The 23,756-nt window shown below is 41.6% G+C and overlaps 1 protein-coding gene across 1 annotated transcript; it reads right to left on the bottom strand.

The window, feature by feature from the left end:
* Window positions 1-9,137: 9,137 nt before the first annotated feature.
* Window positions 9,138-23,600, bottom strand: FUS (FUS RNA binding protein). The gene is made up of 15 exons (XM_060780182.2): window positions 23,496-23,600; window positions 18,860-18,884; window positions 18,026-18,180; window positions 17,745-17,886; window positions 17,290-17,480; window positions 16,845-17,061; window positions 15,166-15,203; window positions 13,695-13,727; window positions 13,182-13,288; window positions 12,005-12,134; window positions 11,689-11,799; window positions 10,900-11,038; window positions 10,713-10,807; window positions 10,336-10,483; window positions 9,138-9,659 (listed from the first exon to the last, which is right to left on the bottom strand). The coding sequence occupies exons 1-15, from the start codon at window positions 23,506-23,508 to the stop codon at window positions 9,620-9,622; spliced, it is 1,584 nt and encodes a 527-aa protein (XP_060636165.2). The 5' UTR covers window positions 23,509-23,600; the 3' UTR covers window positions 9,138-9,619.
* Window positions 23,601-23,756: the final 156 nt, after the last annotated feature.

Genomic DNA, 23,756 nt, shown 5'->3' with positions numbered 1-23,756 from the left:
GATATTTACGAAATTTCGGAAATCACAAAACAATTACGAAACAATTACGAAACAATTACGAATCAATTTCGAAGCGAATTGGAAAAATTTGTTTCGTTTTTTAGTTGCTCCTGAATGGTTCGTTATTGCTTCGTTATAAAAAAAAAATAACGAATTTTTAACGAATTACGAAATACGAAACGAAACCGCCCAGCCCTATTGGGCAATGCTACATTTGGTGGTCCCTATGTAGACTTGTCCATAGCTGCATGGGATATGGGGGACTCCTGCAGAGGTGAAAGGAACCCTCTTTTCCTTTGCTGAACGTAGCATTTGTTGAATTTTCTTAGTGGATCTGTAGATAGTTTGTAGGTTGTGTTTCTTCATCAGTTTCCCTATGCGCTCAGTGATTCCCTTGATGTATGGCAAGAACACTTTTCCTCTGGATGGATATTTGTCTTTACTCTCGTGGCTTGTTCTTGGTCTTGCAGCTCTTCTGATGTCTGTAGTGATGTATCCATTGGCCTCTAAAGCCCAGTTTGGGTGGTTCAGTTTGTCTTGGAGGAGGTGGGGTTCACAGATTCTTTTTGCACAATCTGCCATTTTAAGCAAAGCTTTAAAAAAAATTAAGGAACTCAATAATGCAATCACACTGCTACTGAATGGTAAAAATGCAAGATTTGATGTGTTCCATTGCTTTTAAAAACTATTATTATTATTACTAGCTGTGCCCTGCCACGCGTTGCTGTGGCCTATAGTAAAACTTATCAAAGTTGAGGTAGATATCTGGACTATTATGAAAGAGAGGTCCCTACCTATTCCTTCCCCCTTTTCCTCCCCCTTTCTCTCCTTTCTTCCTTCTCTACCTCTTTCTTTCTTTCCTTCTTTCACTACTTGGTTTCATCCTTCTCTCTTTCCTTCATTTCCTCCCCCTTTCTTCCTTTGCCTTTCTTCCCTCCCTGTTTGCTTCCTTCTTTTACTTTTTATTTCCTTTTATTTCACCACCATCATAACAATAACAATAATGCAATGCATTGCCTCCGGGACCTGACACCTCTCCCATTCCCCCTAAAAGGGTCTCAGAGGAACAATAGCATCATCATAATAATAGAAATAACAACCTTTACCCGCCACGTGTTGCTGTGGCCAATCTTCCCTCTTTCTCTCCTTCTTTCCCTCCCTCCCTCCTTCCTTCCTTCCTTCCCATCTTTCCTTCTCCTCTTCTTTCTCTATCTCTTTCCTTCCTTCCCCCTTTTTCTTTACCTCCCTTTCTCTTTCTTCCTTCTTTCCTTCCTTCCTGTCTTTCCTAGATTTTGACAGGGCGGAAAGGGGCGGGGTGGGGTTTGGAGGTGGCGTGAAGTAAAAGGAGGTAAGATTGGGGCAGGGGGGTGATGGAGCGTGGGGTTGCGTGTGTGTGTGCGGCAGCGGGGGGAGTGATGGAGCTTGGGGTTGCGTGTGTGTGTGCGGTGGTGGGGGGAGTGGGGTTGCGTGTGTGTGTGTGCGGCGGCGGGGGGAGTGGGGTTGCGTGTGTGTGCGGCGGTGGGGGGAGTGATGGAGCGTGGGGTTGCGTGTGTGTGTGTGGCGGCGGGGGGAGTGGGGTTGCGTGTGTGTATGCGGCGGCGGGGGGAGTGATGGAGCGTGGGGTTGCGTGTGTGTGTGCGGCAGGGGGTGTGTGTGTGCGGGAAGCGGCGCGGCGGGGCTTGGAGTGGGCATGGTTTCCGCAGAGGGAATGTTGGCTGGAAGGCCATGTGCGCGCGCCAGGGAACTTGCAGCTGGGCGCCAATGCGCATGCTCAGTTGTTTTGCCGTTTTGTGAGTGTGTTGTTGTGTTGTTTTTCATTTTGAGTAGATATGTTTGTACCTTGTGGGTTGTGTTATGGGCATGGGAATTTTGGTTAAGTTTTGTTGGGGTTTTTTTGAGTTTTGTTCTTTTGCCGTTTTGTGAGTGTGTTGCTGTGTTGTTTTTCATTTTGAGTAGATATGTTTGTACCTTGTGGGTTGTGTTATGGGCACGGGGATTTTAGTTAAGTTTCGTTGGGGGATTTTTGAGTTTTGTTGTTTTGCCGTTTTGTGAGTGTGTTGTTGTGTTGTTTTTCATTTTGAGTAGATATGTTTGTACCTTGTGGGTTGTGTTATGGGCACGGGGATTTTGGTTAAGTTTCGTTGGGGGATTTTTGAGTTTTGTTGTTTTGCCGTTTTGTGAGTGTGTTGTTGTGTTGTTTTTCATTTTGAGTAGATATGTTTGTACTTTGTGGGTTGTGTTATGGGCATGGGAATTTTGGTTAAGTTTCGTTGGGGGGTTTTTGAGTTTTGTTTCCTCGTTGGATGCCCCTAAGAAATTTATATATATAGATTATTATTATTATTATTATTATAAATTATTCTGAATAGTGCTACACAAAATTATACAAGCATTCAAAACATTTTCACTGAAAATATAATATGTACGATTTCACAGAGGCCACGATGGAGAACATATGTTTACAATATTCCCCCTCTTTCTCCCTCGCCTCCCCGGGACCAATTGACAAACTTTTCTGTATTTATTAAGATTGTTCTATCATGAGGATAATCTTAATTCCTTATATTTATCTTTTCCCTTTATTCTGTAAATTAAGTAAATGTGTTCAATTGCTTTTTAGACTCTAACGTAATACTCTTTGTGTAAAATCTGAAAGATTATTTTGACAAATCTTTCTTTAGAATTATAAATGGCACACCTCTGCAGAGAAAGGACAACGCATTCAAAGTGAATTAATCTTAACTAAAACGGAACTTCATGGGCTGCAATACAGGGAAGGATTGTTCACAGACTGCACTGTTGTCATGCACTCCATACTAGAGTAATACCTAGGGTTAACAAGGTTAGAGACCGTTTCAAAGCAGACAACATCTCTTCATAAGAAAGCTGGCCCTTGCGCCTGTTTTTCCCCATTTCTGGATGCAAGTCAGCATCTCATACAATGGACAAGTGGCAGATCCAGTTCTTCAGTGTCAACATATCCCCTCCAGCTTGGGACTAGTGTACTTATCTGTGTTCTTGATCGTGGCCAAGAATAACATTATTCTAGTGGTCACCATCAGAAACTGGTTTTACCGCCCTAGACGCACAAAGCCCACGTGCCAGACATTCTTGCCAAAGGAATGTACCTTGAGGGAAAAATGTCTAGGTAATGATTACAACAGTAGCTGTTAGTTTCACCTGTTACTTGCTGACTAAATGTTATATATACACACACATACACCTCCCTGTATGAAAAAAAGCATCTAAAAGAAAAATAACTTAAGTTTTAGTGGTTTACAAAAAGGTGTTTCCAGAAAACGATTGTATGTGTATATCTATGTGTGCCTTCAAGTCACCTGTTGACTAGGGCAACCACATGCATTTTAACAGTTTTCTTAGGCAAGGAATATTCAGAAGTGGTTTTGCCAGTTTCTTCCTCTGAAATATAGCCTTCAGCACTTGGTAGTTTGCTGGCAATCTCTGATCTCTGTTATAAGAAGGGCTGACCTTACTTAGCTTTGAAGAACAGACAAGATCTGGTACCTTTAGGGCAGTGTTTCTCAACCTGGGGATCTGGACCCCTAGGGAGGTTGTGAGGGGGTGTCAGAGGGGTCACCAAAGACCATCAGAAAACACAGTATTTTCTATTGGTCATGGGGGTTCTGTGTGGGAAGTTTGGCTCAATTCTATCGTTGGTGAGGTTCAGAATGATTTTTTATTGTAGGTAAACTATAAATCCCAGCAACAACTACCAAATGTCAAGGTCTATTTTCCCCAAACTCCACCAGTATTCACATTTGGGCATATTGGGTATTTGTGCCATCTTTGGTCCAGATGTATCATTGTTTGAGTCCACAGTGCAATACCAGAAATACAGCTTAATGGTGTAATATTAGAAAATGTTGATCATTTCTGCTACCTTAGTAGCCACCTCTTTACAAATGTCAACATTGACACCTGAGCTCTGTGAGTGCAGCATTCTTCCAAATGAAGCAGAGAGTGTTTGAGGACTGGGACATCTGCAGGGAGACCAAGGTGCTTTATAAGCTATTGTCCTCTCAACCCTGCTATATGCCTGCAAACATGGGCTGTCTACAGACGTAGCACTCAACTCCTGGAACGATTCCATCAGTGTTGCCTCTGAAAAATCCTGCAAATCTCTTGGGAAGACAGGCTGACAAATGTCAGTGTGCTGGAAGAAGCAAAGACCAGCACTGAAGCAATTCTCCTACAGCCACGTTGTCCGAATGCCTGATCACCGTCTCTCAAAGCAGTTACTATATCCGAACTCAAGAATGGGAAATGTAATGTTGGAAGATAGGAAAGGAGATTTAAAGATGGGCTTAAAGCCTACTTTAAAAGCTGTGACCTAGACACCAAGAACTGAGAAGCCCTGGCCCTTTAGCACTCTAACTGGAGGTCAGCTGTGAGAAGCAGTACTGCAGAATTTAAAGAGGCACAAATGGAGGGCAAATGTGCCAAAAGGAAGGTGCATCAAGCCAATCCTGACCGGGACCGCCTTCCATCTGGACACCAATGTCCTCACTGCGGGAAAACATGCGGATCAAGAATAGGGCTCCACAGCCACTTACAGACTCACCACCAAGACACTGAACTTGGAGGACCATTATCCTCGGGCTATGAGGGATCGCCTAAAAAGTACAGTGATCTCTGAATGTAGGTGAACTACAACTCCAGAACCCAAGATCAATGCCTACCAACTCCTTCCAGTATTTTGTTGGCCATGGGAGTTCTGTGTGCCAAGTATGGTTCAATTCCATCATTGTTGGAGTTCAGAATGCTCTTTGATTGTAGGTGAACAATAAATCCCAGCAACTACAACTCCCAATTATAAAATCAACCACCACCACTTCAACCCCACCAGTATTCTTATTTGGATGTATCGGGTATTTGTGCCAAATTTGGTCCAGTGAATGAAAATACATCCTGCATATCAGATATTTACATTACGATTCATAACAGTAGCAACATTACACTTATAAAGTAGCAACAAAATAATGTTATGATCGGTGAACACCACAACATGAAGAAATGTATTAAGGGCTTACGGCATTAGGAAGGTTAAGAACCCCTGCTTTAGGGGAATTTAGGATCTTTAGATTTGTATCAGCATAAATTTGGCTTTGATATCACATGTGCAATGTTTACAATCTCCTTCCAAGCATTTTCCTTTTTTACGAGTTTGAATTGTGATTGTGTGAGTTTACTCTTCTTCCACAGAGTTCATGGCATATTTTTATTCTAGCAACAACCATACAAGGTAGGATGGAATAACTGAATTGCCTTAATCAGTATATTCCCAATAGATTTCAATATTCAGAGCATTACATTTCCTAAGTTAAAAGAATCCAAAGCTAAGAAATCTTGGGTCTAATGTATTGTGTATGTCTCTTGGCTATCTAACGAACTCAGAACACAGTTTGTTTATTTCCACAACAAACTAGGATTAGGAGAGATGTGAGTCACTGGTAAGGTTCACGGCAAAGTAGGAATTTGAGCTCAGATCTCTTAAATCTGAGCCAACTGTCTGGTAGATTCCATCAATGCTTCCTCCTGCCTCTGTGTTGTTTTGATGATCCACCCTCACCTTTGTGCAACCCCCAAGATCACCTGCTCTGCCACCCATCCCCTAGTCAGTGCTTAGTCATTAAGGGAGTTGGTGGAATGAATAGGGTTAACAGAAACGGGATGACGTCCGCACTGTCGTTACATAATGCTCAAACCGTCTTGGATTCCCCGACAGCCGGAAATAGACTCTTACAGTACAGAATGGACTATTACAGCCTCCAGTAATTGAAGAGTTAATTGACAAATTGTACGACAGGTGCTATTAATGTCTTGAAGGACGGAAACTAGTATTTAAACAAGGAACTTTGAAGCGTCCATGATAAGGACAGGTGGCTTTAGAGAAGGCTGGATGCTTTGCTGGAGGCTATGATTCAGGTACCTCTAAGGAGAAGTAATTAGGTGTCAACCGCACATGGATGTAAACAACCCATGTCTATAAGGCACCTTGTCTTAAGACCACAATTGTGGAGAGAATCAGTTACATTAATTAACCAAACAGGCAAGAGGCACAATCCTAAAATCCTACCCACTATGAGCTTATTAGCTCTCTTCTCTGCCAGTTAGATGACTGCAAAATTTGACATTTTCTGTAATTGTAGCACAATACCCTTATCTTGTAATCAAAGAGTGAGACAAAGCAACTTGCCTGCATTTTCAAAGCTGTCAGGATTTGAACATTGTTTACATACAAGGTTATTTACTAGCAGCAGCTCTGGATCAGAATTAAAAAGCAAGGAGAGGAACAGCCTATGATCAGACAGGATCTGGTGCTTTTTGAGCCCTTCAGATCTGTACTGTAACAACTTTCTGACATTTTCAATAATGGGTTGCTGTGAGTTTTCCAGGCTGTATGGCCATGTTCCAGAAGCATTCTCTCCTGACGTTTTGCCCACATCTTTGGCAGGCATCCACCCCCAGAAGTTGTGAAGTATGTTGGAAACTAGGCAAGTGGGGTTTATATATCTGTGGAATGTCCAGATGGGAGAAAGAATGTTGCAATTAGCAAGCTTTGAATGGCCTTGCAGCTTCAAAGTCTGGCTGCCTCCTTCCTGGGGGAAACTTTGTTGGGAGCTGTTTGCTGACCCGGATTGTTTCTGGTCTGGAATTCATGTTTTGAGAGTTGTTCTTTATTTACTGTCCTGATTTTAGCTTTTTAAATACTGGTAGCCAGACTTTGTTGATTTTCATGGTTTCCTTTTCTGTTTAAATTGTCCACATGCTCGTGGATTTCAATGGTCTTGAAGCTGCTCATGTCTGTTTGAGGCAAGTGTGAATGTTGCAATTGGCCAACTTGATTACCATTGGAAAGTCTTGCAGCTTCAAAGACTGTCTGCTTCCTGTCTGGGGGATCCTTTGTTGGGAGGTGTTAGCTAGCCCTGACAGGAAGCAGCCAGGCTTTAATGCTTCAAGGCTAATCAAACTGGCCAACTGCAACATTCACACTTGCCTATGTGATTAATTACTTGTCTCTCAAAAAAGTTCATTACAGCAATACTATTAAAGGTGATCAAATATGATGGGAAGCACTGAGACAAAAACTGTCTTTGGTCATTCAGGTTTTCTAAGTAGATGTAATGTTTAGTCAAAAAAGGGTCCAAAAATCCTAGTACTAGAGGCCATTTGATTGTGGAAGCTAAACAGGATGAGCCCTGGTTAATACGTTGATGGAAAACCATAAGACAAATTCCAGGTGCTGAGGGTTGTACTTCAGAGGAAGGAACTGACAAAGCCACCTGAGTATTTATTGCCCAAGATCCTGTAAATTTAACGGGGGTGACGTGACTTGAAGGCACATCAACACAAGGTATGAATGAAAGACACTGAGTCAGCAGAAAACTAGGCTCCCAATAATTAAAAATAGGGTTTGCATCATAGTGCAGATCCAGTATAACGTCGTACATATTCAACCATTCAGGTGAATTACACAGTTCCTGAGGGGCAGTTGTTATGTCCAGGGTTTTTGTATAGTTTGGGTTAATGTAATATATACTACACTAAGGTAATGTATGTATGCACACTTTTAGAGTAAACTGTCAGAATTGATGGAATGTCTTGAGACTTTAGTGGTAGACGACAACCGATATAATCAAAGTACTTAAAAAAGAGTAAGTGAATTGAGAATGAGGATTAAGAGTCAGTATAAGCAGTGGAACTCTCTGCTTAAAATTGATAAAAGATAAAGTTATCCCCCAAATTAAAGCTAGTCGTGCCAGACTCTGGGGAGGGGAACTCATCTCCTATTCTAATCCAAAGAGCCGGTCTTGTCCATAGACGCCTCCAAGGTCATGTGACCAGCATGACTGCATGGAGTGCTGTTACCTTCCCATAGAAGCGATACCTATTGATCTACTAACATTTGCATGTTTTCAAACTGCTAGGTTGGCAGAAGCTGGGGCTAACAAGCAGAAGCTCACCCAACTTCTAAGATTTGAACCGCCAACCTGACAGTCAGTAAGCTCAGTAGCTGTGGTTTAACCCGCGGCACCACCAGGGAATTAGTATTAAGAGTGCAAGTGTCTGAATTAGCTGTATGTGTTAGCTGTGTTCTAAATGTAGTCAATTATAAATCTTGTTTTGCGATGTTCAATTTATGTGAGTAAAATATTGTTTTTGCATGCTTTTGGTCTCAGGAAACATGATGTAGAAGGCTTGAATTCAAATAAGATAGGAGCAACCATGTAAGATCTCGAACTTGTATCCCTGCTGGACATTTAAAGACTATGGCACAGATTGTGATGTAAGTATCACTAATGCTGCTTCCAAGCACCAGCAGCTATAATACATAGACTCATAAGAGTTGGAAGAGACTTCGTGGGCCTTCTAGTCCAACCTCCTGCCAAGCAGGAAAATCACATTCAAAGTAATCAAAGTATTCGACATAGTGCAAATGGATTGTCTATCACAAAAACTGAATAATGCTAGAAGAACAGACTGGTCAGGCTTCTCTGACTTTATCGAATCCAGAAAGATTCCACTCATACTAGACTTGTCTAACTTATGAAAAAGGGAAAATATGGAGGTGAATCCGAGAAGATTAGAGTGAATAGAACCAATTGTAAACCAATGCTAATCAAGCTCTCAGAGGACTTTGGGAAGTTCAATTTTAATTTCACTTTTCTTTAAACTTTTTTTTCTCTTTTTTTCTCTCCCAGATGCACGGGAGGTGGTGGTGAGGACGATGTCACGTATTTTTCTTTTGTTTTCTCTTGATTCTTGTTTGTATGTATTAAAAACTCACAATAAAAATTAATAAAAAAAGAAAATCTCATTCAAAGCACCCCCAACAGATGGCCATCCAGCCTGTTTAAAAGCTTCCAAAGGAGGAGCCTCCACCACACTCCAGGGTAGCAAGTTCCACTGCTGAACAGCTCTCACCATTAGGAACTTCTTCCTAATGTTCAGGTGGAATCTCCTTTCCTGTAGTTTGAAGCCATTGTTCCATGTCCTAGTCTCCAGAAAACTTAATATAGTAATGTTCATAGGAGAAACTACTGTCTCCAAGTCATGTAATCAAGTTGGTCAGAATAGATCTTCAGGTCCAATATAAATTGTGGTGGGGAGATAAATGAGTAACACAAGAGGTTTTAATGTCATGCCCCCAACAGCATCCCCAAAGAGGGCCATCAACAACCTCTGGTTCCTGGAGATACAGCAGTCTGGTGGTCAACTGTCATGCATTTAGAATGCCATATATTTACAAAAGAAATAATGATGTTCACACTGAATAAGCACTCGCTGCTGGTCTTGCTGCTTCTAGAGTTCTGTGGGAAAAAAGACTAAAGTAGCTCTTCTCAGAATTAACTGAAACATCTTTATTATCCAAGCCTCCTATCCCACCCCGCCCCACGCCGTTAATACATACATGACTAAAACTTTTTTTTTGTTTTTAACTGTATCAGATTTCAAGGTACAGTCAACAAAAATTAAGAGAAGGGAATACAAAGTTTGTACACAAACCAACAAAGGACACACAATTTGCAACAAAGCCGGAGATCATACAAAATAAAAAAAGTTTATAAATTCACATGGTCTGGGATCCTGTACAGACTCAATAGGGTCTCTCACGGCGGTCTTGTCTGTGGTCACCTCTGCAAAGAGAAAATAAAAGCTTAGTATAGTGTGTTCAGTTGCAGCACCTACAGTGGGGTGACAACAGAAGAGGATGTCGACGGAAATAAAAACTCAAGTTAGGCATATTTAATCCCTCACTCTTGGAAAATAAGATCCCTTTCTGTGGCAAGGCCTATTAGAGAGGGAAAAACCACATCCCTAAACTCCTCTATATAATATCGGTCAGTCTCCAATTGGTTTTTCCCCTTGAAGGTTCTAGTCTGTGGTGGCTTCCCCAGCTCCACAGGTTACTGAATGAAACTGATTATCTGAATCCATTTCAATTTGTTTTCAGGTCTGGCTTTTATGAATGACCTAGACCAATAACTGTACAAGGGTTACGTGTTGAGTTGGTTCTGAAGCTGCGCCTCTTAGCAGCTTTCAATTGTAGTATCCTTTGGAGGCACTATTTTAGGGTGAGATTCTGGTCGTCTTTATGAAAATCTACCCAAAAGGTGGTTAGAAGCTATTTCTTTTATGGGCAGGACATCTTTATGTGTGCTGTATTTTTTAACTTTCTCATATTTGTAAACATTTCCATACTTTAAAAAGTTTGAACCTGAATTCTTGCTTAATTGCTTAGAAAAATGCAGGAAGACAGTTGATACCAAAGTCCCCATTTTTACAGCATTCTGTTAGTTCAGCAATATTTACCGGGAATCCATTTTTCCTGGTCCGAAGCTGCCCCGGTCTCCGCCTCTTCCACCTCGGAAGCCCCCTCGGTCGCCCCCTCTTCCTCCTCGGAATCCACCTCGGTCAAAGCCTCCCCGGCCTCCACGTCGCTCTTCACCAAATCCACCTCCTAGCAAAGAAGAGCAGGTTGTGAAAATAGGCTTCCTTTCCAAAACACCAATGCTTACTTCATACATTCAGATGACTGCATTTCAAGGTACGGAACAATGCAAAGAAAAAGAGGATGAGACTAACCGTATGCATTTCCTTCCTTTCAATAGGCAAACAAGAAAATTCTCTTGAGTAAATGTTAACTTATGTTCCTTTAACAAACCAAACACTAGCTTTCTTCTACTCACCCATGTGTGGTCCCCCACCTCCAGGGCCATCTGGTTTGGGAGCTTTGCATTGATTGCATTCATTGCGCCACGAGAAATTCATGTTTTCACATGTTCTACAAGACAAGAGAAATATAAATCATGTTCCTGTAGTCATTAATCCTCCCTTTTCCACCTTACCACTCAAACCATTAAATCTGCTACTTACGGGTTGGGGCATTTCCAGTCTCCCGCACGCTGCTGGCCACCTCCCCCACTGGGGAAGCCTCCCCTGCTGCCTCCACCAGAGCCACTGTTACTGCCGCCGCCACCACCACCACCACCAAATCCCCCACGGCCCATGGGTCCTGGAGAAAAAGAAGGAAAGGCAGGGGCAGTTAGTGGCGGTGGTTTTCTGAAAACACTTTCTGGTTAATGTCTCACGAGTCTCTCACACTGCCTATGTTGTTACTTCCTATTTGAACTAGACAAATGTGGAAGATTAGGGAAAAATTGCCTCTAGGGGTTATGGATCATTTTCACCAGATTTTGGGTCTTCCAAAAAACTCTCCCCTGGGTTTAAACTGGCTTAAGGAATTTGCAGCATATGGTGGAAATGTATGGCATGCTCCCTTATGAACATTTTGGACTATTTCATGATAAAATGCCCTTCTCCCACCCGGGGGGGGGGGGGGGAGGAGTACACCAAGTATGGTGGGAATATTTATTTACTTTATTTATTTACTTTATTTGTATACTGCTGTTCTCAGCCCTTTGTATAGCGCTGTTCTCAGCCCCAAACCTATACATTTGGGAGCATTTTGAAGCAAAAAACGATTTCTAAAGTATTTTTGCCTCCTTTGACAGCCCACATGCAGTCTTTTGTCCATCGCTAATGCAGACTATTAAATTCTATTCCATCTCTTTTTCTCAAACACATCACATTAACGGCAACGGTACCATATTCTACTATGCGATGCACTACTATTCAATTGCAGAAGAAAAAAGTGACTCATACCTCCTCTACCACCACGGCCTCTTCCTCCGCGCCCATTGCCACCACCTCGGTTGAAATCTGCCCTCCGGGTAGCAAATGAAACTTTGATGGGGTTTCCTGAGAACTCTTTACCTAGGGAGAGAGTGGGATGAATTTATTAATCAAATAGGAAAACAAAATACGAATGCTTTCCTTCTTAGCAACCTCTCTCTACTACATACTTTTCCAAGACTTTAGAAAATCCTTTACTGTTCAATTACAAGTCATATAAGTGATATCAAGGTTCCCCCCCAACAGCAACTCCCAAAAGGCATTTCAGGAGACAAAATGTACATACCATCGAACCAGTCAATCGCAGCCTTTGCAGATGGAGGGTCATCAAAAGACACGGTAGCCTCGCCTTTCAATTTTCCCGTTTCACGGTCTGTGTATAAGTTAATCATGGGCTGTCCAGTTTTCTTGTTTGTCTGCAAAAAAACCCACAAGTCAATCAGTCTTTGGTCAATCCTATTCTATTATTTATCTATACATAGTGGATGCTGTGATCATCTACTTTGACACTGATAAATGAAAAACATTATGAAAACTGATTAACTTTTAACGGTTGAGTATGTACTTTCAACCAAAGATATTTTATCTTTACTTTTTAAAATATTGTTTATTATTTTATCATGATTTAATACATTTGTTATACATTGTTTTACAGCAGATACATATTTTTAGATACAACCTAACATACTTTTGGAATCTAGTGTTCTTTCTCTGCTTATACATATTGTCTACCTCTCACCACTGTGCTCCCCTCCCCCCTTTCAAGCCACAGATTTACATGTCATCTGTCCAAAATTTCAATTCTTCTTGTGGAGGTAACTTTCCTTCTTTATTTTTTAATCCTTTTTCAATAAATTTTCTCCATACATCATCAAAATCACTTTGTTTCCATATACCTTTTAACTTTTAATATACATGTCAGCTTATCATTTATTGCCAATTTCCATACTTCCTTGTACCACTCCTCTATTTGTATATTTATTTCTTTTCTCCAGTTCCTTGCTATAAGCAGTCTTGCTATTGTTAATAAATTTGTTATCGCTTCTTTATAGTCTTTTTTCAATTGCTTATTATTATATAATGATAATAAAGCTATACTAGGATTTCTTTCTATTTCAATATTCATTGTATCTTCTATTTCTCTAAATACTTTCCCCCAAAAATTATTTACATATGTATATATAATCCTGATTCTTGACATCCTCCAACAATTTTTTGAATAGTTTTTATTTATATTTGATATTCTTGCTTGTGTTAGGTACCAGTGATTTCATCTTTACATTCAAATTACTGCTACTAGTATCAAAACCATAATCCGCATTCCAAAATTTCTCAAGTCATCATTCTATCCATAACACCCACTAACATATCACATTCTCTTAGAGCAATGGAGTGTAAGATTGTTAAATATAGCTTTCTGGTGCATGGGATCTTCTCATAGGCACAATGGACACCAACTTTACCTTGATTATGCCAATCTGCTTGAAGTAATCTGCTACTGACTCAATAGTAACATTTTCACCAAGTCCCTGAACAAAGATGGTGTTGTTGTCAGAATTATCTTGTTCAGCTGCAAAAATAAAGAAAATGTTAAGTTTCCTACTAATCTATAGTCTCTGGTTCCTGCTTCTCATCAGGGACCTTCCCGCAGCCTCTAAAACTCATCACTTTACTTCTGAACTATAAGACAGTTTGTCATCTGTTTCAAATATCCTGCTCTGAATGGTATCTTTTGCCATTTCCTTGTTTTTACTTCATTCAAAATGTTTATCGTTTAAACAAGAATAAGACACATTTTTGATACTCTAAAGCTCCTATTTGTTGCTCACAGGGTACATTAGTATAGTGACATCTGGGGACATTACAGATTTCCTTGGGATTCATGTCCACAGCTTCAAGGTAGAAAATGTGTGCTCTGAGGGACCTAAGTGTTGGAACCATATCTGAATGTGATAGAACTAATCAAACATATTTACCAGAATCATGGCGTGATCCTTGGTCCCGGGGTCCTTTTGTACATGAAAATAAGGAAGGAGAGGCTCCGTTAGTGGGCAATAATGACCAACTTGTTTTCTTACATCAGCACCACCATCACGAACACATCAGTAACAGGCCAGTGTTGGAACATATGCAGCCCAAGCTTACTTTTAAGTGTAAGAAAAACACTCCTGACATTCAGAAGTGGTCCATGTCCTAGTGACACGATAGCTTATTACAAAAACAGATACCACTCTTTCTTCCAGAAAATACTGAAAACTTAAAATTTTGCAGCTTTTCAGGGAGGATCATGGCCTCCAGACACACACTGAAAGCACCGTTGGACAAACAACTTTGAAACATCTGTTTTGACACCACACATCAGCCATTGCTATTCAGAGTCTTTTACTGACTCTTGGTCAGTCTAAATCTCCAACACATTGAAGTCTGTAGCAGCACATTGCAGACTACCATATGTATTTCATGATATAAGACACTTATTGAAACTTTATGCATAGAAAAGAAATCACCTTACATCACAGAACACATTTATAATAAGCCCTTGAAAATGAGAGCTTTGTGTTTGTTTGTTTATTTATTTGTAAACCATCAGGTTATTTACTTGCACCAACCATTTTGTTATTAACGTTCTATATATATATATATTTCTTATTTTGACACCATTGATTGCATCTAGTCATTTTGAAAAGCTTATGCCCAACACTGGTCTCAAATGCAATGACAATCCTACATACAGAGCGCTTTATAAAATGTTCATGCCAAGCCCTTTTCAGCAAACCCTATGGGAACTTTCCTGAAAACCAATTTTGGTTTGGTACATTGAAGTCCAAAAATAAAAAGAAGACCTTTTGTGAAACTTCACAGATTAAAACCAAACTCTCAAATTGAAGCCCATGAAACCGCTTATTAGTCAAAGAGCTCTTAAGAGTTTCATACAGACAAAATTGCACTTCCAAGTTTGAAGGGAGTGGTTCCTCCATATTCCCTGTACCAGTAGCATTTTAAACAAGGTACTTATAAACCATTGTTTTACCATGTTTCCTCAAGAATGCATGCACTTCCATTAGAACATTTTAACCCAACATTCACACGTGTGTTTTTAAGGGACAACACACTAACCCAACACTTACAAGGTAAGTTTTACCTCATGTATTCTCAATACGACACAAGTCTCAGGGTTTGTTTTTTCCCATCATGTTGCAAGACATACAACCAAAATGTACTGTATTGGTACAAGATCTTGGCTGAGTAGAAAGCCCCGTAACGTGGAAATCAACACCATAGATACAACCAACCATTTTGGCATATGTGCCACAACAGGGGGTGCTCCCATAGGTTTTTATCTGATAAATGGTGGCTTTTCAACTTTTTTGGCATACAAACAGAGTCTCTGAAAAATATATAGAAATACACTTTTGTGGTTCAAGTTTTTGAACTCTTTGGACTTACCACCAAATTTATTGAAGCCACCACCTCGCTCACCACCGCTGAGGAGATAAGTTAGAAGATAATGATGCTTTTTTCCATGGCTAAAAAGGTTTGTTGCTAGTAACTACACCATTTCCGTTAAGATGCTGGCCAACACTTATGTTTGGTTCTTCTTGAAGATCTAATACAACCTGCTCCACCTTTTCCTTGCCCTCAGCATTTTTTGAAATGTATCATTACACCCTCAAGAAGGTTTGAAAGTGAAACAGCTCTAGTGTTTAGTCATTCTTGCTTCCAATCTTGAACCGTAACATGAAGCGTCGTGATGCAGCTTTTGAGACCATGTTGTTTTCCTTGTAGCCGTCCTATTCTTGGCATGACTGCTGAACCAAGCTTGTTTTTAAAAATATTGCATACCGTGCACTCTGTATTTCCAGTTCACCCTTCTCAAGCTTGGCTTGTGCTTTTACAAACTTTTCCTTTGTTTCACAACCCTAATGCAGACATCTGCTTTGAAAGTATGTAAGAACCCATTCCCTCATATTGTGCACTCATAATAGTAATTTATTTCAGCTTTTAAGACTGCATATCTGCCTGCCCGTAAGATCTCTCTCCCTTCCTCAGACCCTTAACTAACATGTGGAAGGTGGAGATTTGATTAAAGTTCATTGACTTTCACACCTGTGGCACACAAAATGCAGAATTCGTTAACAGAGCAGGTATTGTTAACAGATCAACAATTTTTCATATGCAAACCACCCTTCAGTTGACCCCGCCTATACTCACCTCTCTATTATCTCCTATCTCCCGCTCAGTGGGAGCCCACATAGTCAATGCTGCCTAGCAACCATTGCCTTTTGATCACCAGGCTTTAATTACTCCTCCACAAAAAGGAGGCAGTACACACACCCAGGAGCAGTGGAGGATTCTGTTTTGCCACACCATAAACCACATGTACAAGTAGTCCAGCCACCATGTGGGAAAACCAGAACACATTCTTTGAGCCTGTATTGGCATTCATTATATGGCTAGACCACAACATTATAACCCCAAGGAAAGCTGGCTTGCAGCCTGCATAAAATCACCTCTTTCTGAAGAGATTTTTATAACCAAGAATTATATTTGCTATCAACATATACACCAAGCTCCCTCAGTGTATCATCAGGTTGACACTGGGGTAGAGTTGAAGAACACTCCTATTGTATGGACATCAACTTCTTTTACAAAAAAGGAAGTACAGATGTTGTTGTATATATTGGTATATAACTGGAACTTGGCTCAAAGAGGACCATAATTCACCTTTGAGGAACAGTATTTAAGTCCGTATCATGTACACATTGGAGGTTGTATACAGATGCAAGCAGAAATATGAGATGAAAATACCATGTCTTCCTCCCATACACAGGCTAGTTACTGTAATGGCTGGTTGTTAGAAAGTAGGGTTTTTGGTCTTTCACATGCAGACAAGGAACACAAAACTTTGACATCCATTAAAAATCCATCCCAGTTCAAAAAGCATTCTGATATCTAGAGTATACATGGTGGCATCCCACACTTGTTTACAAAAAACACTACATGGATTTCAATTATTTGCACATTGCACCCTCCCAGATGAGGTTGGCTTTTTAATTGCAAGTAAAAAGTAAATTACTAATTACAAAACCCACTCCCTCTCCCACAACAATTGACTAGACACCTACCCCATGCCTCCACGGCCACCTCTGTTGCTGCCTCTACCACCACTGCCACTCCGATCGAAGCCACCTCTGCCGTATCCACCGCCTCCTCCTCCTCCTCCACTGCCTCTACCGCGGTTGCGGTCTTGCTGACCCCCGTATCCACCTTGATCTTGGCTGCCATAGCCTCCTCCACTACCACTTCCACTCATGGAGGACTGATCCTGGCCATAGCCACCAGCTGAAGAAGAAAAGAAAAATAATTGAGATATTAAGAGCAGGCTATGAGGCTTTGTTTATTTGAATGAGAAAGGCCTGGCAATTAAGAGAGGAAACCAGGATCAGTAGTTGCTCTGGCTTCCTCTAGGTGGCAGTCATGGGCTTCTGCAGACTGCACTGCACCAAATTTTGTTCATCATTTCATGTATGGTTTTAAAGAGAAAGAATTAGAAGGGGGGAAAGTACTCACATCCACTACCGCTGCCTCCTCCACTGCTACTGCCGCTGCCATACTGACTTTGCTGGCCATAGCTTTGAGGTGGGTTGTAGGAAGGCTGCTGCCCATAGGAGCTCTGCTGCTGGCTGCCATAGCTTGATTGCTGGCCATAACCTCCACTCTGGGGTTGCCCATAGCTGGAGGTTTGAGAGCTGGTGCCATAACTACAATTTCAAAAAAGGAGACAGTAAGATTTCAGGATACACAAAAAGGGACAGACTTCTCTAGCACTAGAAAGATGGAACTCTGGATTCTATTCAGAACTTTGGTTTACAATCACAAAAATATAGTAAAACTGGATTTCCACCACTGGTTGCATCAGAGAAAGCACAAAAAGACACAGCCTAAATCCAACAAGTGCACAATCCCCCACCTATAAGAGGTGACACAATGTTCACTTTTTGGGGTGCGACAGATTTAGAAAATACCTTCCAGTGGTAGAACTGGCTGGCTGCTGGGAGTAGCTGGGATACGATGACTGTTGTCCATAGGATGTCTGAGAAGTTTGGCTACTGCCATATCCTGCTGATGAGCCATAGGCCTGTGGTGTTGACTGAGTGCCATAGCCAGCTGTTTGAAAAACAAAATGTATGATTATTCAATCTAAAATCGCTTGCAACTTACATAATACGAGAAAGCTAAATAGATTTCTAGAATTATGACTATCTTAAAATGTGCAATAAAAATACACAGAACTATTAACACTTACAGCTTTGAGTCTGTCCATAAGAAGAGCTGTAACTACTTTGACCGTATCCTGAAGTATCTGCTGACTGTCCATATCCACCATAGCTCTGCTGCCCATACGGCTGGCTAGTCTGCTGAGAATAACCCTGTGTGGGTGGAGTTGGGTAGGCCCCATAACTAAGGAAAAAGGAAGAAAAGTTCAGCAAAGAATAACTTGTGCCTACAGTAACTTAAAATCAGTCAAACCGCTCTCTGAAACTGTTGCTGTTTCTTATATCTTGCCTACACCGAGAGTTCTGTTTATATCTCTGGCAGCAGCTGTTGAAACTAATCCTTTTGCAGCTATTAGGTTTCAACAACTGCAGATTTGAGTCAAGGAGGAGTGCTCTGGTTGTTGATTTGTACAAGTCATATTAGTTTGGATATAGTCCAGAACAAATAGAAACATGAGTGTATTTAACTGGAGAGTATTTCTAACAGCTAATAATTACTTGGTTCCAAGAATCGTAATTAATGTCATACATTTTATACATTTAGAATGTTGTGTTTCAAAATAGTTTGTAACCAAAACAATAAATATTTTTTAAGCAATTCAGCCCACTATTTCCAGAAATCATTGGCACTACTGTTTCTAGAAAATTTTACTTGTCTTCTAGGGGAAATCAAAACACAGGGCTAAATCTGGCAGATAAAATGCTGGGAACCCTACATCCTCTTGATTTTTTTACAAATGTATGAGCATATCTCTTTAAAATTTACAGAAACAAACTTTTGTTCATATGTAGCTAATATTAGTTTTATAAAGAGAAAGCATGTGAAGGTACTTGAAAAATTGAGTACTTTGAAAGTTATTTACCTCTGTGTTGCTGACTGACTATAATCTGTAAAAGAAAAATAATGATATTAGAACCGTTTAACAAAGGAAGTTCCTACTTTTTTTAAAAGTATAGGGAAAAAGCACTTGCTCATTATGATTTTTGTGCCTCACACAACTGAATTTTACGCCAGCGCAGAGCCATCATTCAGAACATTCCAGAACTGAGACACTTGATACGGGCCCTGCCCCCTATCTAGCTCACAGTGACCATTACTTCGGCTTTTCACTTGACTTTTGGAATACTATGCTACTAAAATCTTCAAAATCCCACGTATTGCTACCTTACCATCTAATTCTATGCCAATTCTATTATTTTCCTGTCTAGATATACAACCTATCTCTTCCCTTTGGGATATTCTTTCCCCATTTTATTTCTCCCTGTTCAAGAAAGGTATCCAGGTGCAAAGTTTGTGTCATACACTCATATAGTGTGTTCACTTTGCTTAGGCAAAGGACGTAGTATTTACCATTCCATACACAAGCCACAGCTACAAATAAGCAATTTATTATTCTATATAATAATAAAATAACTTTATTTTTATATCCCGCCACCATCTCCCCAAAGGGACTCAGGGCAGCTTACAAGTGGGACCAAGCCCAATAATAACAAAGTTAGATGAATAAAAACACATTAAAACACATATGACAATCTAATTACATGATTCAAACAGTAAAATATAAAAACATCATTGGACTAAATCAAAGTCAATCTCAATAATCGGAACCATGACTATGGTGGGCAGATTAGAGAGGGCTGGGCATGTGCGCTGTGCAAAAACTGATTATAGGGTCAGGGTTGAGGTAAAGTGCTGAGATTCAATCTGATGGTCAATTAGGGCTGGACAATCAGACCATTTTCAAATGCACATTTCAGCATCCATGTTTTGAGATCCTTACGGAGGGTAGACAGAGCGAGTGCTAGCCTAATATTCCTAGGGAGGGAGTTTCAGGGTGGGGGGGGGGCACCACCGAGAAGGCCCTCTCTCGTCTCCACCAACCATGCTTGCGATGGTGGTGGGAGCGAGAGAAGGGCCTCCCCTGCAGATCTTAGGGTCTGCACTGCTTTATAAGAGAAAATACGGTCGTGAAGATAGGCAGGACCCAAACTGCTCAACGCTTTGTAGGTGATGACCTGCACTTTTGAATTGGGACTGGAAACTGATCGGCAACCAGTGGAGCTGCTTTAATAGGGGTGTCATCTACTCCCTATAATTGGCTTGAGTTAGCAACCTGACTGCCAACCTTTGCACCAGTTGCAGCTTCCAGGCAGTTTTCAAAGGCAGCCCTACATATAGTGCATTACAGTAATCCAGTCTGGATGTAACTAAGGCATGGACCAGAGTGGCCAAGGCAGGTTTCTTGAGGTGCAGTTGCAGCTGGTGCACAAGTTTTAACTGTGCGAAAGCCCTCCTAGGAAATTCCAGCCAGTTTACTAGCCGTTAGGATTTCTGGGAGTTGAAGGCCAAAACATGTGGGGACCCATAGGTTGAGAACCCCTAACCTACAGTGACATTTGCTTCGGAAACAGAGAGATAAATACAACATATACCAAGTTTCCAACACTTTGGCCATGTTTCCAACACTTCTGCCTCCTTTTTTCTTTCAAAAATGCACATATTGTTTTTGCCACAGGAAATCTAAAGGAAAACCCAATGGGGCATTAACTATGTGGGAAGGAACAGAGGCCCCATCCGCACTGCTACATAATGCAGCTTGAAATTGCATTATATGGGTAGCGTAGACTCACATCATGCAGCTCAACACAATTAAACTGCATTATATAGCAGTGTAAATGAGGCCAGACAGCTAGGAAGAGAAGCTACACAAGTCCCTCTTGTTCCACCACATTATTTGTTCTGTGTGTCTCGGGGACAAGTCACAACATTCTACCAAAATAGAATAAACAAACATAAACAAGCGCACACACAAATGGAGGACAGGAAAATTCACAGAGGCCTGAGGCATGTTCGAGCAGGCATTTGATTAAGCAGTATAATTGAATATAGGAATATGGAATAATGGATGATGAGATTGGATTCGGATTTTACTGATGAGATACTAATGATTGTTATATTGATGTTTTATCGTTGATGATGCTACTGTTTTAACTGTCCCATATTTGTTTTGTGATGTTTTTGCATTGAATTTTGCTGTTGTTAACCGCTTTGAGTCGCCTGAGGGCTGAGAAAAGCGGTATATAAATGAAGTAAATAATAAATAATTATCCTAATCCAATTTCTACAAAACAGATACACTGCCTTTGTGCAGGAAGACAAAATCAACATCTTTCCCCTTGAGTCACAACTATAGCTTTTTCTAGAACAGTCATGGCCAAACTTGGGCCCTCCAGATGTTTTGGACTTCAACTCCCATCATTCCTAACAGCCTCATCTGAGGGGGTAAAAGGAAAGGGCTTGAGGCTGTTAGGAATGGTGGGAGTTGAAGTCCAAAACACATGGAGGGCCTAAGTTTGGCCATGGCTGCTCTATGAACGCCTTCATTGGGGAGGAGAAAAAATTACATTGTATTATAGAATCATAGAATCAAAGAGTTGGAAGAGACCTCATGGGCCATCCAGTCCAACCCCCTGCCAAGAAGTAGGAATATTGCATTCAAATCACCCCTGACAGATGGCCATCCAGCCTCTGTTTAAAAGCTTTCAAAGAAGGAGCCTCCACCACACTCTGGGGCAGAGAGTTCCACTGCTGAACGGCTCTCACAGTCAGGAAGTTCTTCCTCATGTTCAGATGGAATCTCCTCTCTTGTAGTTTGAAGCCATTGTTCCGCGTCCTAGCCTCCAGGCCAGCAGAAAACAAGCTTGCTCCCTCCTCCCTGTGGCTTCCTCTCACATATTTATATATTGCTATCATATCCCCTCTCAGCCTTCTCTTCTTCAGGATAAACATGCCCAGCTCCTTAAGCCGCTCCTCATAGGGCTTGTTCTCCAGACCCTTTATCATTTTAGTCGCTCTCCTCTGGACACATTCCAGCTTGTCAATATCTCTCTTGAATTGTGGTGCCCAGAATTTGACACAATATTCCAGGTGTGGTCTAACCAAAGCAGAATAGAGCATGGGTAGCATGACTTCCCTAGATCTAGACACATTATGGATCAGGAAATGCTGTAAAAAGAAGCAAACCCACCCATGGGCCTCCAGAGTTATTTATATATATGTGTCTGTGTGTATGAGAAGTCGCCCCCACACAAGTAGAGGCTGCTGAGGTAACAAAGAATAGAAGAGCTGGAATCAGAACCATCAGCGCTTTAAATGAGAAGTCAAAGGGGCTTCCTGCGCATGCGCGGATCCCGCGAAGAGGGCAAAAAAAATGACAGTTGAGCTCGTGGGCGGTGAAGAGAATGACTCAACGGGGTGGACAACGTTCCAAAGGAATGGGGAAGGGCAAGGGCCCGGATGTAACACTGCGACAAACAGCCTTGTATACGCATGCGCAAGCTTTTCTTTCCCCAGCGCATGCGCGCGCCGCTCCTTCCTCTCCTAACTAAGCATCTGAAACGCCGGCACACACCTCGAGTACTTTTCCATTGTCTATTCCTCCCCCTCAGCGTGTTCACTCGCGCATGCGCAGCTGCCGAACACTGCCCGTGTGTCGTTGCCATGGGGAGCCCCGTCTCCTTCCCCTCCCTATAAAAGCCCAGCCCTCCCTCGCGCTCCTTCCAGAGCGGAACTGCCCCTCCTCGTGGCCTAGTTCTCACGCTGGCACAAAATGGCGGCGAATAATGGCGCAGTTCAAGATCTCTTCCTTCTAGACAGCCAAAAGCGACCGGCATGGCCTCCGAATATTACCCCTTAGTATATAAACCCAACCATAATACTATTTCCATATGAAACCGCTATTTAAGGGGCCTTTCGCTCCGTAAAATGGAAGTCACCCTATTCAAATGGGGTACAAAATGGCCTCCGTTGTAATAATACCCAATCTGTTCTTGTGCGTTTTTTCGGGCTATATGGCCAGAGGGTGGGGTGACTGGGGTGGGGCCAAGAGCTCTTCTCTGCTGGAGCTAGGTGTGAATGTTTCACCTCTCAACAAAAGATTCTCCCAGGCTCAGCCAGGCCTTCAAATGCTAATGAAGGTGGTCAGTTGAAACAGTCACACCTAGCTCCAGCAGACAAGAGTTCTTTGCCTCACCCTGGTCTTCCCACAGATATATAAACCCATTGTCCTAGTTCTATCAGACCTCACTACCTCTGAGGATGCTTGCCATAGATGCAGGCGAAACGTCAGGAGAAAATGCCTCTAGAACATGACCATATAGCCCGAAAAAACCCACAAGAACCTATTGATTCCAGCCATGAAAGCCTTCGACAATACAATACCCAATCTATTTCGCAATAAAGATCTATGCATGTAAAGGAATCGTGTAACCCCCAGAGAAAGGGAAAACACATCCTAGGAGACCCAATCCCTTTGAAAATCCTATTCCAACCCCATTGCAATCTTTAGTTTTAGTTTATCAGAACCAAGAATACAACCATTGAATCTTAATTCCTCCTGGTGAGTCAAACTCGCTGATTCAATGGCTCCACTCTGGATTCAAGCATTGCACCCGCTACAAAATTCAATATATTACACCCTTTTGTATCCTCTTCCTCACCGTTAGACGCCATTGCTGTAGACCCCTCCAAGTCTCCCCCCAAAGCGGCCAAAAGCAACCTTCCTTCCCGTCTCCTTGCCTCCGAGCGCTTTCCCAGCCCGCTCTTTCCTTTATATACTTCCCCCTCCCATTCAGCCTTTAGGCCGAACCATGTTAGTTTGTGGGGGGAGAGCCGAGAATAGACATCGTTTCCTCTCCCCACTAAACTGAACAACTCGCCGCCATCTCCTCCCAAAGAATCCCAAGCTAATATCAATCATT

Source organism: Anolis sagrei, chromosome 6 (genome assembly GCF_037176765.1).
Source record: "Anolis sagrei isolate rAnoSag1 chromosome 6, rAnoSag1.mat, whole genome shotgun sequence".
Taxonomy (NCBI): Eukaryota; Metazoa; Chordata; class Lepidosauria; order Squamata; family Dactyloidae; genus Anolis; species Anolis sagrei.
The sequence above is the reverse complement of the archived record's forward strand: the minus strand, read 5'-3'. Positions and strand labels throughout refer to the sequence as shown.